A 14,212-nucleotide genomic window follows, 5' to 3' on the forward strand; every position below is an offset into this window, starting at 1 on the left:
TGACCTAAGTGTGAAAACAAGCACTGTTTGTATGAAAACGAAGTTGAATCCTTAGAGGTCTTGATTAAGGTAAGTCAATTCAAAAACTACTATTGAATTAGATGTGAGCAAGACAATGATAACATCTTGGGGCAAAATAGTAAAAATCTAGATGAATTTTGCATTCAGATTGCTCCAAACATGCCATCAGTTGTTCCAGCTTAAGGAAGCAGACTGGAAATTGTAGGCAATCTGTAAAGAGGTTTATGGAGGAAGGATGGGGAGCTCCAATCATGGGCCCGTCCTCAAAGAGAAGACCCTGGCCACACTTGGACAGATGGCAAATGAATGTACTTTTTTCTTTTTTTTAAGATTTTATTTATTGATTCATGAGAGACACAGAGAGAGAGAGAGGCAGAGACACAGGCAGAGGGAGAAGCAGGCTCCATGCAGGGAGCCTGACGTGGGACTCGATCCTGGGTCTCCAGAATCACGCCCTGGGCTGAAGGCGGCGCTAAACCGCTGAGCCATCTGGGCTGCTCCTACTTTTTTGTTTTAAGTTGAAATAAAATAATTCATTCCTAGTCATGTCCGAGGGGAGGGCTTCTACGACACTGTGAACTACTTTACCTCACCATGAGATTTTGAGGATTCATTGAAATATCTGTAGAGGACCTACTGTGGGCTCAGCATGGAGCTAGCAGCTGGGGACACAACTGCTCACCTTCCTTGGAATCCTGTCAGGGGTTCAAGATGTCTTGATTTGGATGCAGGTTCACCTACTGTAACAAAGCCCAATGTAACCGTGCCTGTAAGCCGAGACAACTTTGTTCCTCTCTTATGAAAGCAGCCCCAGGGGATCCCTGGGTGGCTCAATGGTTTACTGCCTGCCTTTGGCCCAGGGCCTGATCCTGGAAACCCAGGATCGAGTCCCACATCAGGCTCCCTGCAGGGAGCCTGCTTCTCCCTCTGCCTGTATCTCTGCCTTTCTCTCTGTGTCTCTCATGAATAAATAAATAAATGTTTTTTTTTAATTATTTATTTATTATTTATGATAGACAGAGAGAGAGAGAGAGGCAGAGACACAGGAGGAGGGAGAAGCAGGCTCGATGCCAGGAGCCTGACACGGGACTTGATCCCAGGACTCCAGGATCGCGCCCTGGGCCAAAGGCAGGCGCTAAACCACTGAGCCACCCAGGGATCCCCCAATAAAATGTTTAAAAAAAAAGAAAGAAAGAAAGCAGCCCCAGCCAATGTGGTGGCTTCTTGGAGCTCAGAGCTCGGAGCTGGGAAGTATGAGGGCCGCTCTGCAGTCCTCCACACGGGATTCCCATGCCCTGGCCTAAAATGGCTGCCCGGCTGCGCCAGAGCACCTTCCTCCCAGCCAGGGGAAGAAAAAGAGGAAGTGCTGGAAAACACGTTTTCTAAAAGGCAGGACATGGCACGTCATCTTTGCTCAGACCTCATTGGTCAGCGTGTAATCACATGTATGTGCAGCTGCTGCAAGGGAGACTGGAAAGTGTAGTGTTAAACTAGGCAGCCACGTGACCAGATAAATCAGGGGTTCTGCTGCCAAAGGAAGAGAGGAGAATGGATTTTGAGGGACAAGTAGCAGCATCTGCCATGGGAATACTGCCATTTGGTCGGGCCAACCCCGTATCAACTGTCACTGGCTCTACCATTTAATAGCTATATTATCTTAGGAAATGACTTCCCTGTGCTAGTCAATTTCCTCATCTATAATGTGAGGGTGAAAACATGTCATAGGATAGGACGATTTCTATAAGCATCTGAAACTCAGCAGGGGCTCAATTCATGTGCCCTTCCTAGATTAATTTTGAAGGCATTTCCCTGGAAGAAAACTCTAGAAGTGTGAAAGGCAGCAATGAGATGGAGTAGGTCTTTGGCTCCACTTTCCTGGAGATAGCCCTCATGTGGTTGTCTTATGCATTCTGGGGAGCACGCAGTGGGGTATATCTGTGTCACTATTTTACTCTCACATCTCTTCAGAATGAAGTCAGCAGCGACAGCACTTTATATATATATATATATATATATATATATATATATATATATATATATATATATTTTTTTATGATAGTCACAGAGAGAGAGAGAGAGAGGCAGACACACAGACAGAGGGAGAAGCAGGCTCCATGCACTGGGAGCCTGATGTGGGATTCGATCCCAGGTCTCCAGGATCGCGCCCTGGGCCAAAGGCAGGCGCCAAACCGCTGCGCCACCCAGGGATCCCAGCAACAGCACTTTAATTACATATTTCCGCACTTGGGAAGGGGGCAGTGCAGTAATGGTTTAGAGTGCAGACTCTAGATCAAGCTGCTTGGACCCTACCTCTACCACCAGCAGTTACCACTGTATCACTGGGCATGTCATTCAATATCTCTGAATCTTCGTTGTCTCATCTGTAAAATGGGAATAATGGGAATAACAGGGTTGCCACGAGGATAAGATGAACTGATTCATTTAGCACATGGTACATGTAAATATTCAAATGTCATCTCAAAAAAAGCATGCTTCACCCCGTATTTTATTTAAAGATTATTTATTTTTTTATTCGTGAGAGACACACAGAGAGAGGCAGAGACAGGAGAAGCAGGCCCCATGCAAAGAGCTCGATGTGGGACTCAATCCTCGGACTCTGGGATCAGCCCCGAGCCAAAGGCAGACGCTCAACCACTGAGCCACCCAGGCGTGCCCACCCTGTATTTTAGAAATAAGTCTTTGGGGGTTGCCTGGAAAGCTCAGTCAGAAGAGCCTACAACTCTTGCTCTTGGATCATGGGTTTGAGCCCCACCTTGGGTGTGGAGATTACTTTTATTCATTTTTTAAGATACTAAGTAATCTGGGCAGCCTGGGTGGCTCAGCGGTTTAGCGCTGCCTTCAGCCCAGGGTGTGATCCTGGAGACCCGGAATCGAGTCCCACGTGGGGCTCCCAGCATGGAGCCTGCTTCTCCCTCTGCCTGTGTCTCTGCCTCTCTCTCTCTCTCTGTGTGTCTCTCATGAATGAATGAATAAATAAAATCTAAAAAAAAAAAAAAAAAAAAAAAAGATTCTAAGTACTAGAACACACGACCCGGAGATGACCAGCCGCAGGCTCCTGACTGAGCCGGCCAGGCACCTCGCCACAGGTATAACCTGGATAAAGGAGGATGGGCATTCCGTCCGGTTAAGGAAATGCAGCAGCGTGCTATCCTGGCGGGCTGAGGCAGGTCGGCCCCCAAAGCAGTTGGGGCGGGGGCCCTAAACGACACGTACACAGCAGTGCAGCCGGCCCCGGGGCTGAGCTATTCCCAGCTTCTGCGCTCGCTTGCTGCTTGCTGCTCGCTGCTCGCTGGCCGCACAGCCCTGCTCCGCGGCACGACGCCTCCTTCCTTCGGAGGACTCCACCTGCTCAGGGTCGGGTGCACAAACGACCCAGCGCCTGGGCACCGGCTCCGCCGCACCGAGCCCGTTCGTTTCTAACGCCCCGCTGGGATGGGGAACCCCTCCTTCCCACCACGCTGTCCCTCCGGTGAGGACCGAGTCGCGGGAGCAGCCCGGCCTAAAGCGTAAAGGAGAACGCGAGCTGCAGGGCGCTGGAGGCAGGGGTGCCGGGGTCCACGCCGCCGGAAGTCCCAGGGCCGGGCCCCGGGCCTCCCGCCCTGCCACCAGCGGCCCCTAATGGGCCGCCCGCGACCGAGGAGCTACTATTACCAACGCGGCCCTCAGCAAAGCGCCGGGGCCCCGGGAGTGCGCGGCCCCGCGCCCGCGCGAGGGGGCGGGGCGAGCCTGCGGCCCCACCTCCAGGGGGCGTTGCCGGCGCTGCGCATGCGCCGGGCGAGCTTCATGTCCGCGCTGCGAGCGCTGCTCGGGCTCGGGCTTCTGGCAGCCGGCTCGCGCCTGAGGCGGGTCCCGGGCCGGGCCGGAGCCTGCCCTGCGGGGTCCGCGTGGTGGGAGGCGCGGCGACCACACTCGGGCGGCGGCGGGGAGCCGGCAGGCATGGCGAGCCCGGCGGTGAAGTACCTGAGGTAGGCGAGGCTCGGCGGGTTGCTCCGGGGCGGGGACTGGGCCGGGCCGCGCGCCGGGCGCCCGGGGGCGGAGACTGAGGCCGTGGGTGTCCGCAGCCAGGAGGAGGCCCAGGCGGTGGACGAGGAGCTGTTCAACGAGTACCAGTTCAGCGTGGACCAGCTGATGGAGCTGGCTGGGCTGAGCTGCGCCACAGCCATTGCTAAGGTCAGTGGCCTGGGCACGGCAAGTGGCGGGGACAGCGCGCTAGTCTGGCCCGGAGCTCTTCTAACCCCCCTCCGGCCCCCCACCCCAGGCCTACCCCCCCACGTCCATGTCCCGGAGCCCCCCCGCGGTCCTGGTCATCTGCGGACCTGGAAATAACGGAGGAGACGGCCTGGTCTGCGCTCGGCACCTCAAGCTCTTTGTGAGTATGTGGGCGGGGGCCAGGGCGGCGGGGGCTCTGGGCTCTGGGCTCCAACGACCCCCTCCTTTCCTCCAGGGCTACCAGCCAACCATTTATTATCCCAAAAGGCCGAACAAGCCACTCTTCACCGCATTGGTGACCCAGTGTCAGAAAATGGACATCCCTTTCCTCGGTGAAATGCCCCCAGAGGTAGGTGGTGCCAGCTGAGTGCCGTCTTCCAGAAACACGGCGCATGTTCTGCTCTTCCTCAAGTACTCAGGCCGAGCTCACTTGCTTACCTTCCCCTGGAGGGTGGACTCCTAGCAGGAGGACCTTTCCCTGCGAGGTCAGGTCTTGTCCTGAAAGCAGTAAACATGCTGTCCTTTTTTTTTTTTTTTTTAAGATTTTCATTTATTCACGAGAGACACAGAGAAAGGCAGAGACACAGGTAGAGGGAGAAGCAGGCTCCATGCAAGGAACCCAACGTGGGACTGGATCCCGGTCTTCAGGATCGGGCCCTGGGCTGATGGCAGCACTAAACTCCTGAGCCACCCGGGTTGCACTCATCCACTTTTCAAGGGCTGAAGTGACTGCCACATCCTAAAAACCCTTCCTGCAGGGACATGGGCTTAAGGATAGGAAAGAACTTTTTTTTTTTTTTTAAGATTTATTTATTTATTTATGATAGAGAGAGAGAGAGGCAGAGACACAGGCAGAGGGAGAAGCAGGCTCCATGCCAGGAGCTGGACGTAGGACTCAATCCCGGGACTCCAGGATCGTTCCCTGGGCCACAGGCAGGCGCCAAACCGCTGCGCCACCCAGGGATCCCTAGAACTTTTTTTTTTAAGTTTAACACATTTTAGATGAAGAGACTGAGATGGTCCAGAGAAGGCAAGTGGTTTGTCCGGAGTCCCAGCCTCAGGTGGTCCTACACTATACCTTCTCAGTGGCAGGCAGGCACTGAGAACAGAAAGCGTGTCTGGACTCAGCCTAAATCAGTGACCAACTTGCACTGATGTCTAGGCCCCAGAATACCATCTGAATGAGATGAAGTGTTTATGCTTCTGCAAATAGTGCATGCAGAGGACAGCCCTTTCCTGTTGAGGATACTCTGTGCAGCACCTGGCTCTGACGTGCTTTCCCCATTCTGCTCCACAGCCCATGCTGATTGATGAGCTGTATGAGCTGGTGGTGGATGCCATCTTTGGCTTCAGCTTCAAAGGTGATGTTCGAGAGCCGTTCCGCACCATCCTGAGTGTCCTGGATGGGCTCACTGTGCCCATTGCAAGCATCGACATTCCTTCAGGTGTTGTGTCCAAGGAAGGTGGGGGTGAGAGTGGGGATGAGGATGTGGATGCAGCCCTGCCCTGTCTTGAGATAGGCAAGGCTCAGGCCTAAGTTAAAGGTAGGTGTGTCTAGAGGGGCAGAACATTGCTTTATGGATTCCCCAAAAGGGCCAGGGAGCAGAGTTTAGGAGTGACCTTGTGTGGGTACATGGAGCTTCAAGGATGCAAGTTCTTGGGTGGCGACACAGGGCCTCCCACTCCTTCAGAACTAGGGTAGAGCAAGGTATGGAAGAGGAGGAGACCTATCTGGCCTTTTCCTCTCCTGAATACCACCTTCTTTTCAGGATGGGATGTGGAGAAGGGAAACTCTGGAGGGATCCAGCCAGACTTGCTCATCTCCCTGACAGCACCCAAAAAGTCTGCAACCCAATTCACTGGTCGCTACCACTATCTGGGAGGTCGTTTTGTACCACCTGCTCTAGAAAAGAAGTACCAGTTGAATTTGCCACCTTACCCTGACACGGAGTGTGTCTACCGTCTTCAGTGAGGGAAGATGAATGGGCTTCTTCCCAATAAAGACTTAGTGGCTCTCTCCAGAGCTGTGGAGTCCTGGGAACTTTCTTGGCAATAATGGTTAATGGGTGGCAGAAGTCAGAAAGCAACACTGAGATTCGGTGCCACCTCTCTGAGGGAACAAAATGGGCAAGGAAGGTGGCTGTGGCATTTGGGGGCAATGAAAATAGTAATTTCTCTGGAGGCATTCGAGGAAACTAATTTGTTGTATTCAGGATGTTCCCAGGCTGGGAACCAGAGCTGATGCTGAATTGTGTACTACAGTGCTGGGGCTGGCAGCCTCTGGGCTGGATTCTATCTTACACTTGCTGTGTTTGCAGCTGTCTTAAACAAGGATGTCCCTCCAGAGGGCGTCTGCCTGCTCATCCCCACAGCCCCAGAGCACTGCATCCTACCACTGCCAGGCTCCTGAGTTTTCCATGTCAGGGTTAGAAACTGCAGACAATACCATGTCCACACCCAACTTTGAGCAGCTGGAGTTCCAGAGTTCAGCATCCTCCTTGGGAGGGCCCTCTTCACTGCAAGGGTACAGGGGACCTGTGTCGACTCAGGTCTGAGGCTTTAGCTCCTGAAAAGGAATCCGAAGAGCCCCACCTTGACCTGACCTTCAGGTTTTCTTTTTCTGTTTCTTCTTTCTTGGTGTCTGGTCAGGGCTGACTCCAGCTCTTTCCTGCCACCTCCTCTCACCTCTGTGGCTGGAGCTGGTGTGCACTATGCTCACTGCCTCCCTAGTCCTGCTGCCCTCCTCATGTCCTTCATTCCTGACTTCCTCCTCTTTCTCCTGGGGCTGCAGGCTTTTCTTCTTGATTTTCCTGCTTTTCCCATCTCGGTGTGCTTTATGTGCTGCTTTGCTGGCCCCCACAGCAGCCCCTTCCTCGTCTTCCTCTCTGTTCCAGTCCCCCTCCTCTGGCTGCCACCACCTCTCTGCCTGCCCTGTCCCTGTGCTGGCTGTGGCCTCCTGGCCGCCTGCCCCTCCATCTGAGACCCCCGAGCCCTTCCTCTTTCTTTTCCTGCAGGGCTCATCAGCTTGTTCTCTGCTCTCCCACTCTGCAGGCCGGCTCCTTTCTGCCACCTCTGCATCCACATTACCAACGGTTGCTCCCTCCCTCTCGTCTATCCCAGCTTCTTCTTGGGCTTCTTGTTGCCGTCTTTTCTTCTTCCTGCTTCTGGCCTGGCCAGCCTCTTCTGGGCACTCCTCTTCTGCACTTCTGGTGGTTGCTGTGACCGCTTTCTCCTCTTTCTGCTTCCTTTTCTTTTTCTTCTTTTTGAGAGGCTTACTCTCAGACTGCAGTTGAGGGGTCCCAGGGTCCTGGCTTTTAAGACGAGCCAGGAAGGCCTGTTCCTGGGCCTCCAACCGAGCAAGCTTAGCCTTCATCGTGATTCCATGACGAGCAGCCCTGAAACAAAAGGGGCCCAGGTCAAAGCAAGGTATGGCAAAAAGAGGCATAGTCCTCTGGATGCAGGCAACTCTGGATGGGGAGGAGCTGCCTATTCTCAGGAGCCTCAGGGATGGGCAGGAAATGCCAAGAAGGGGCACAGACCATTCTCAGGGCTGGACCTGTGATGGGCAGAAGAGAAGGAAGCCCAAGGAGCTGACCACTACTTACCTGTGTGCTGTGCGCCCCTCACAGGCTTGGAGCAGCATCTCATCAGTCAGGCTGTTGGGGGAAGATCAGGAATCAAAACCAGTTCTTGGAAAGGCCTGACCCCTCCTGCCCTCTAAAACATTCCCTCAACACTGAGTTCCCATTCAGGACCTGGCACTTTCTTGGTGCAGGGTATACAAAAATGAGTACAACACAGTTCCAGCCAAAGAAGCCCAGTCAGGCCTGAGATTTGGCCCTTTCTCTTGATATTCAAAGGCCTCTCCTTCCACATGCCCCCAGCACTGAAATGAGGTCTCACATCTTTGGAGGCTTGGGCTCCTGGTTGTCGTCATCACTGTGGCTCTCCAAGTCCTTGTCTGGCTTCTCCCCACCTGAAGTCAGTGTGGCTGTCTAAAAGGGGTGATCACAGGGGTGGATAAAGCTGATTCCAAACCACTGCCAAACCCCCTTCCCTCCCAGAACCCCCTCAGGAATTGATAGCCATAGGCACAAGTTTGCCAGCCCCCAAGACAGCTCCCTGCAGACTCACAGAGAGGTGGGCCACTGCTTACTTCCAACTTAGGAGGCGGGCTGCAGCTACAAGGGTTGGAGGGTGCCCAGTGGGTGGGAACAAGGGATGGAGGAGTGTACCAGGTCCACCTGGTGTATTCCCTGTGCTACTGATAATTAAGATGGTGCTTCTCACCGCCCTCCCCCACACCTGCGGTGGAGTGCTTTTATTTTTTTAAAGATGTTATTTATTTATTCATTCATTCATTCATTCATTCATTTATTCGAGACACAGATCGAGAAAGAGGCAGAGACACAGGCAGAGAGAGAAACAGGCTCTACGTAGGGAGTCTGATGTGGGACTCGGTCCCAGATCCTGGGATCACGCCCTGGGCCGAAGGCAGATCCTCAATCACTGAGCCATCCAAGTGTCCCTGGAGTGCTTTTATTTAAGCAGACTGAGAACCTACTATGGACCAATGGGTTGAGGATAAAGAGTGGAACACAAATGAGATAGCCCATATGGAATCTACATGTGGGGTGAAGGAAGGATGCAGAACATAGGCAGATGCAGAGTGTTGCCTGTGCCACAGGAGGATAACCAATCCAACTTCAGGGTCTGGGGAAGAAGTTTCAGGAACTTGGTGAGCTCTAGAGGACCATCAAAATGGGCCTCTCAAAAGGGGGAAAGGCAGCAGACTGTTGCAGGCAGTGAGTGGGAAGTGCAAAATCTTGCAGGTGAAAAGAGGTGGTACTTTCAGAAGAATCTGATTCCACCTGGCTAAAAGTATTAGAGGTCCGGAAAGGGGTGAGTGCAGGTCAAGGCCTCAGGGCCCTATGAGCCAGTCTGACACATCAGGACTGTCATCCTAGGTCAAGGATGAGCCAGAGTCCTAGTGAAATCTGTTAGCATTCTAGTCACTGGGTCAGTGAACTGACTGGGGTGGACAGTGAAAGGGTGAGGGGTCTGGCTATGAGGCTGTGAATGAAATCAGGCAGGAGAGGATGATGGCCATAAGGAGGAGGAGAAACAAGAAAAACTTGCTATATAACATAGAAGACCCACATAACAGATGATCACTGAACATTAGCTCCCTTCTATTGCTATGCTAGTAAGTAGGGGTCTGAAGCACCAGATTCTGGTCCTGTCTGCAAGCCACTTCTCCCTGCTTGTGACCACAACTGCAAAATAGAGGATGGGTCAGATAATCTCTCAGATCCCCTCTGGATTCTAAGTCCTTTGGACTGGACATCCCCTCCCGCCCCACCACCCACCCATCACTGCCCTCAGCAGAAGGCAGGGATCCAGGAGACCCAAAGATCTAATTCTAGCAGAGGGTCTGGGCAGGCTAAGCAAGCAACAGCAAGGTTGGTCACAGGACTGACCATGTTAAGATAGTTCTCCAACAGGTAAGGATGGGTAAGGCACATGAAGCCATTGTTCAGGCCCTGGGGGAGGCCAGGGAAGGAAAAATGAGGGACTCTCTCACTCCCAGCCCCGAATACCTTCACAAACTTCTGATACAGCAAGTTGGGCTTGGGATGATTATGACGGCCTGTTTCCTTTGAAAGACGCTTTATCCGTACTCCATCCTGTGGGGAGGCGTCAGTGAACGAGTGACACAGGTGTGCCCCTCACCCCCACATGCCCATGAGCACCCCATACCTGCCCAGCCTCCACAACCAAGCTGGCCGCAGTCCTGTTGAAAAGCTCATCCCACCAGTGGTCCGTGAACTCCTTGGCAGGGTCATGTCCCACCTGCCAGATAAGAATGAGCTCAAGACTTGTCCCTGCTCCATCCTGTCCTCGGGGCCTCATGTCCCATCCATGCCTTCCCAGTCTTACCCCATGAGTGTCCTGCTTCAGTGTCACCCTTAGGGCCTGGGTGATGCCGTTCTCGTTCCGGCCCAAGCCTTTGCCTGCAGGAAAGTGAGTGACTGGGTTTATTCTGCTGCCTGCCCCGAGCCCTCATAGGCATCCCATGTGCCACTCCTCGCCACACCACACACCAAGTGTGCTCCATCCCTGGCAGACGCCTTCCAGTCCCACTTTCTGGCACCTCTCCATACAGTGTCCCTGCCTTTGTCTGAGTCCAAGCCGTCTTTTCCTTCATGATTATTTCAGGACAGAAGTCATGACCCTTCCTCCCTCCCCTATCCCCCCGATCACTTTGCTCTCATGACCTACTGTCAAATTTCTTCTACCCAACCATTTTCCGGAAACTTAGAAATTGTCTTCTGCAAATTGCCCTTTAAACTGGCTTTTCCTCCTCCAGGTGAATGGACTACTACGGGTAAGCCCCAGATGACGCTGTTCACCTGACCACAAGGTGGGCAGGGAGTTGGGGGGATGTGGAAGGGGCCCCCCAGGGATGACCTTGTGTCCATCCATGCTTTAGCAGCTGTTCCTCAGCAAACTTCATCCCACGACTCTTGATCTCTGGGGTGGCACTCATGGTGAGAGAAGAGTCACTATCCTCAGGCCCTCACCAGAGAAGAGGCCATTATCATCCCTTTAAAAGAAAAGGAGAAAATGCCCAAATCATCCATCCAATCCATCCTGACTGGTCTCATAAAAATTCTTTTCTGAGTGTGGGGTAGACAAAGGGAGGAGGCCTGGTCTTTGGGAGAGCTCCCTGCTGACCACAGAGATCAGCATGTTGAAAAGTCAAGTAAGACTGGTGTTACTAATAACACCCAAATTTACGGAGAGCTCACCACATGAGTGTTTAATGTTCCTAGCCCAGAAAGGGTTCCTAAACTTTGCATTCAGGAAAGTATTATCATTCGTACTTCACAAATGAGGAAACGTGACTTGCTCCAGGTCAACCAGATGGCCTGCCGGCACAGCCCTGCTCTTTGCCACGACATGGTTAACAGCTCCCTAGATTTACTGCCATGTAAAAAAAGGTGATAAGAGATTTTTAACCTGAGTTATAAGAATACTCAGCGGAGCCCGTATCTCATACCGATGCTCCAGGGCTGTCACCTCAAGTGTGGGGGCTCTGCACCTCTTCCTCACTGCTGCTCTTCACTCTTATTGGAACACCCCTTTTGAAACTGTCCATCTCACTGATCATTTCATGCATCACAGATTGATTACACATACTATTGTATTGTCTTATTTAATCCTGATAGTCCTGTGGATAACAATTACCTTTACTTTACAAGCAAAGAAAACAAAGCCTGCGTCACATAGCTAATAAGAGATGGAGCCGGAATACAAGCCCAGGTTGCCCACCTCCAACGAGGCCTCCATCCCATCACAATTACTAGTCATCTAGGCGCTTCTCCTTTGGGAGCCCAGAATGGCATTATCCAGCTTATCACACGAGACACACAAAACTAAGACCACCACTGCTGACTTAACTCACTAAAGTTAACTTGTATTAAGGTAACTCATCACAGGGATTGCAGACCATTTTTAAGGATTAATGGCACTAGTGGAGTAACCCTAAGCCTCCCAATGTGACAATTTTTTAAGGTAAAACTTGCATTTGTGTTTAAGAAGGCCCAGTGAACATGATATTAATCAGCCACATCAGCTGAAGTCACCTCTCCTAAATATATGTATAGGCTTAAGAATGCTGCCCATTCTGGCTTGGTATTTAGAGCAGGCAAATTCAGGATGACTTATATTTCTGTTCACATTTCTACTATGAAGAACGATCACCCGAAAACCAGGTACCTTGAGAATCCCAACAAAAAGCCAAGCGAAGAAACGGCTCTATCTTACTTCTTGAATTTTAAGAAATGTAAAATTCGAACACTGGGGCCTTTTAAGGGCGCCTCAAAACTCGGCCTCCTCCCGGAAGTTATCTCTCATCCATCAGCCCCCAGATCTTCGTAATAACAACAGTGTCTAAAAGTCATTTACTCAATGCCAGCCTGCTAACCTCTTTACACAGATCGTCTGATTTCATCCTCCCAACAGTCCCCTTAGGAAATATTATTACCGACACTTAACAGAAGAAATCACAGATAAGTTTATTATTTGCCCAAAGCAAAGAGCTGGCAAGTTGCAGATCCAGGATCTCAGGCATCCCAGAACTGGTCTCTCACAGCTCTTCGCGCTGCCCGCCTTGAGGTTTACCACTGCAGTCATTCGGAACTACACGCCCCCGCATCAGGGTCGGGCTTTACTCCGCAACCCCGTGCACTTAATGCAGGAGTGGAATGCGCTCAGCGGTACGACCCAGATCCGGGCGGCTTCAGCTGACTGCCCACGGTAATTGCACAGAAGCAACCAGGCCCCACGCGGTGCCCCGCGGGCCCGGGAAGGCTGCGAGCGCGTTCTCTGGAACCGTCCCCTCTCTGATCAACCTGAGTTTTCTGGAAAAGGGTCCCAGGACCACCCATCTGACAGCGCTTCCAAAGGGCCGCTACCCCGACCCTGGCCTCCCTCCTCATGCCGTAGTTCCAACGGCCAAGGACACTGTCCTGCCCCACCTTCACTCCTGAGCCCAGGCTCCTACTGACTCCGTTCGGGGCGCAGTAGCCACTTACCGTCACCGCGGGGCCCTCTCCGCGCGAACACGTGCGTCGCCCGTTCTGTGCGCCGCCATCTTCCCGGAAGTGCCGGTCGGTCCCTCTAGGCTGCGGACACCATAGAGGCGCACGTGGACCCGGAAGTCCAGGCGTGGGGGAGGCGCTCTGTCCTCAGCGGATGTGGCGGAAGCTCTCCCGCGAACGCCAGTTTCCTGGGGTCCGGGGCGGTTCTATTTCCGGTTAGCTTGCAGCCCCCGGGATGCGAGGGAATCGTCTTGGCCAGCCGTCGGGACGCCGAGCACAGCACTGGCTGCAACGCTGAGCTAGTCCTGGTCCCAGAGCTGGGGAAGGAAGCTCCAGGCAGCGCGCAAGGCTGCCTGGGCGGGTCGACGGGCGGCGAAGAAGCGGCCCCTCGGGGGTAGTTTGCGGGGATGGATACTCAGCCCGGGGACGGTCGTTCGGGGGTTGCAGTAGGTTCATCACCCTGTGGGGGCAGCTGCCAGGTTGGAACTGGTGCTGCGAAGATGCGGAAGACGCGCGCCCTCACTCGGGCGGACCTGCTTTGGCGGGGTCCACGGAGACGCTGCGTGGGGCTGCAGGGCGGGGGTTGAGGGCTGGAGCTAGCTAGGGCGGATCCCGGCCGTTGGGGGCCGGCTGAGGACCTTGCACTTGCCTGGTGTGAGGCTCCGCTAAGGAGTTGCACATGCCGCATGCACACAAACTGTACCTCAGCCTCGCGCACCACCGAAGAACTAACACCTGAACACCCCCCCACACACCAGCTCCCTATCTCAGGATTTCCGGTAACGGAAGCACATACTCCTGGAACTGCGAAAAGGAAAAGTGGCATTTCCCGGGAAAGCTTTGCCACATTACTCAGTTTGTCACATCTAATTTTTCCTGTAAAATTCACTCATTCACCAGAGAGCACAAGCAGGCTGAGCGGCAGGCAGAGGGTGAGGCAGAAGCCGACTCCCTCCCCCCCAAAAACGGAGAGCTAGCCACGTGGGGATCATGACCTGAGGGTAAAGCAGACACTACCGACTGAGCCACCCAGGAGCCCCTATTTATATTTAGAGAGAGGGGAGGAGGAGAGGGAGAGAAAGAATCCCAAGCAGGCTCCATGCCCAGTGGTGCCGACCTGGGGCTCCATCTGAAGACCCTGCAATCATGACCAAATCAAAATCAAGAATCTGAGGCTTAACCGACTCAACCACCCAATGCCCCTAACTTTACTTTTAAAATACACTGCATGGGGACGCTGGTTTAAACCATGGAGCTTGCTTAGTGGAATTCTTCATGCATCTGGGATGGTGGATGCTTGGAAGGTACTCCTCAGGGTCTGGTTCAGTCTGGGAACACTGAGTGGGAGTCACATC

General features: G+C 53.2%; 2 protein-coding genes across 4 annotated transcripts; one reads left to right on the forward strand and one right to left on the reverse strand.

Moving 5' to 3' along the window:
* The first annotated feature begins 3,800 nt into the window (after nucleotides 1-3,800).
* Nucleotides 3,801-6,274, forward strand: NAXE (NAD(P)HX epimerase). 2 transcript variants are annotated; one of them, XM_077901125.1, is made up of 6 exons: nucleotides 3,801-4,007; nucleotides 4,104-4,212; nucleotides 4,301-4,411; nucleotides 4,487-4,600; nucleotides 5,549-5,696; nucleotides 6,021-6,274. In XM_077901125.1, the coding sequence occupies exons 1-6, from the start codon at nucleotides 3,808-3,810 to the stop codon at nucleotides 6,221-6,223; spliced, it is 885 nt and encodes a 294-aa protein (XP_077757251.1). In that variant the 5' UTR covers nucleotides 3,801-3,807; the 3' UTR covers nucleotides 6,224-6,274. The 2 variants fall into 2 exon arrangements, with proteins under 2 accessions (XP_077757251.1, XP_077757252.1); XM_077901126.1 differs by lacking the exon at nucleotides 4,301-4,411.
* A 162-nt stretch (nucleotides 6,275-6,436) lies between these two features.
* Nucleotides 6,437-13,539, reverse strand: GPATCH4 (G-patch domain containing 4). Of its 2 annotated transcripts, XM_077901123.1 has the most exons (8): nucleotides 12,852-13,531; nucleotides 10,723-10,858; nucleotides 10,192-10,265; nucleotides 10,012-10,104; nucleotides 9,852-9,938; nucleotides 8,155-8,246; nucleotides 7,857-7,907; nucleotides 6,437-7,646 (listed from the first exon to the last, which is right to left on the reverse strand). In XM_077901123.1, the coding sequence occupies exons 2-8, from the start codon at nucleotides 10,799-10,801 to the stop codon at nucleotides 6,857-6,859; spliced, it is 1,266 nt and encodes a 421-aa protein (XP_077757249.1). In that variant the 5' UTR covers nucleotides 10,802-10,858; nucleotides 12,852-13,531; the 3' UTR covers nucleotides 6,437-6,856. The 2 variants fall into 2 exon arrangements, with proteins under 2 accessions (XP_077757249.1, XP_077757250.1); XM_077901124.1 differs by lacking the exon at nucleotides 9,852-9,938 and having other exon boundaries at nucleotides 12,852-13,539.
* Nucleotides 13,540-14,212: the final 673 nt, after the last annotated feature.

This window comes from Canis aureus, chromosome 6, assembly GCF_053574225.1.
Source record: "Canis aureus isolate CA01 chromosome 6, VMU_Caureus_v.1.0, whole genome shotgun sequence".
In the NCBI taxonomy this organism is placed as follows: domain Eukaryota; kingdom Metazoa; phylum Chordata; class Mammalia; order Carnivora; family Canidae; genus Canis; species Canis aureus.

What these genes read in the sequence shown, in the direction of transcription:
- NAXE (XM_077901125.1), top strand. Translation starts at nt 3,808, where the DNA reads ATGCGCCGGGCGAGCTTCATGTCCGCGCTGCGAGCGCTGCTCGGGCTC. An exon ending in CCGGCGGTGAAGTACCTGAG is followed by an intron (nt 4,008 to 4,103) that starts GTAGGCGAGGCT and finishes GGGTGTCCGCAG; the next exon opens with CCAGGAGGAGGCCCAGGCGG. An exon ending in AAGCATCGACATTCCTTCAG is followed by an intron (nt 5,697 to 6,020) that starts GTGTTGTGTCCA and finishes CCTTCTTTTCAG; the next exon opens with GATGGGATGTGGAGAAGGGA.
- GPATCH4 (XM_077901123.1), bottom strand. Translation starts at nt 10,801, where the DNA reads ATGAGTGCCACCCCAGAGATCAAGAGTCGTGGGATGAAGTTTGCTGAG. An exon ending in TGGTTGTGGAGGCTGGGCAG is followed by an intron (nt 9,939 to 10,011) that starts GTATGGGGTGCT and finishes GCCTCCCCACAG; the next exon opens with GATGGAGTACGGATAAAGCG. An exon ending in TGTATCAGAAGTTTGTGAAG is followed by an intron (nt 8,247 to 9,851) that starts GTATTCGGGGCT and finishes CACCCCTTTTAG; the next exon opens with ACAGCCACACTGACTTCAGG.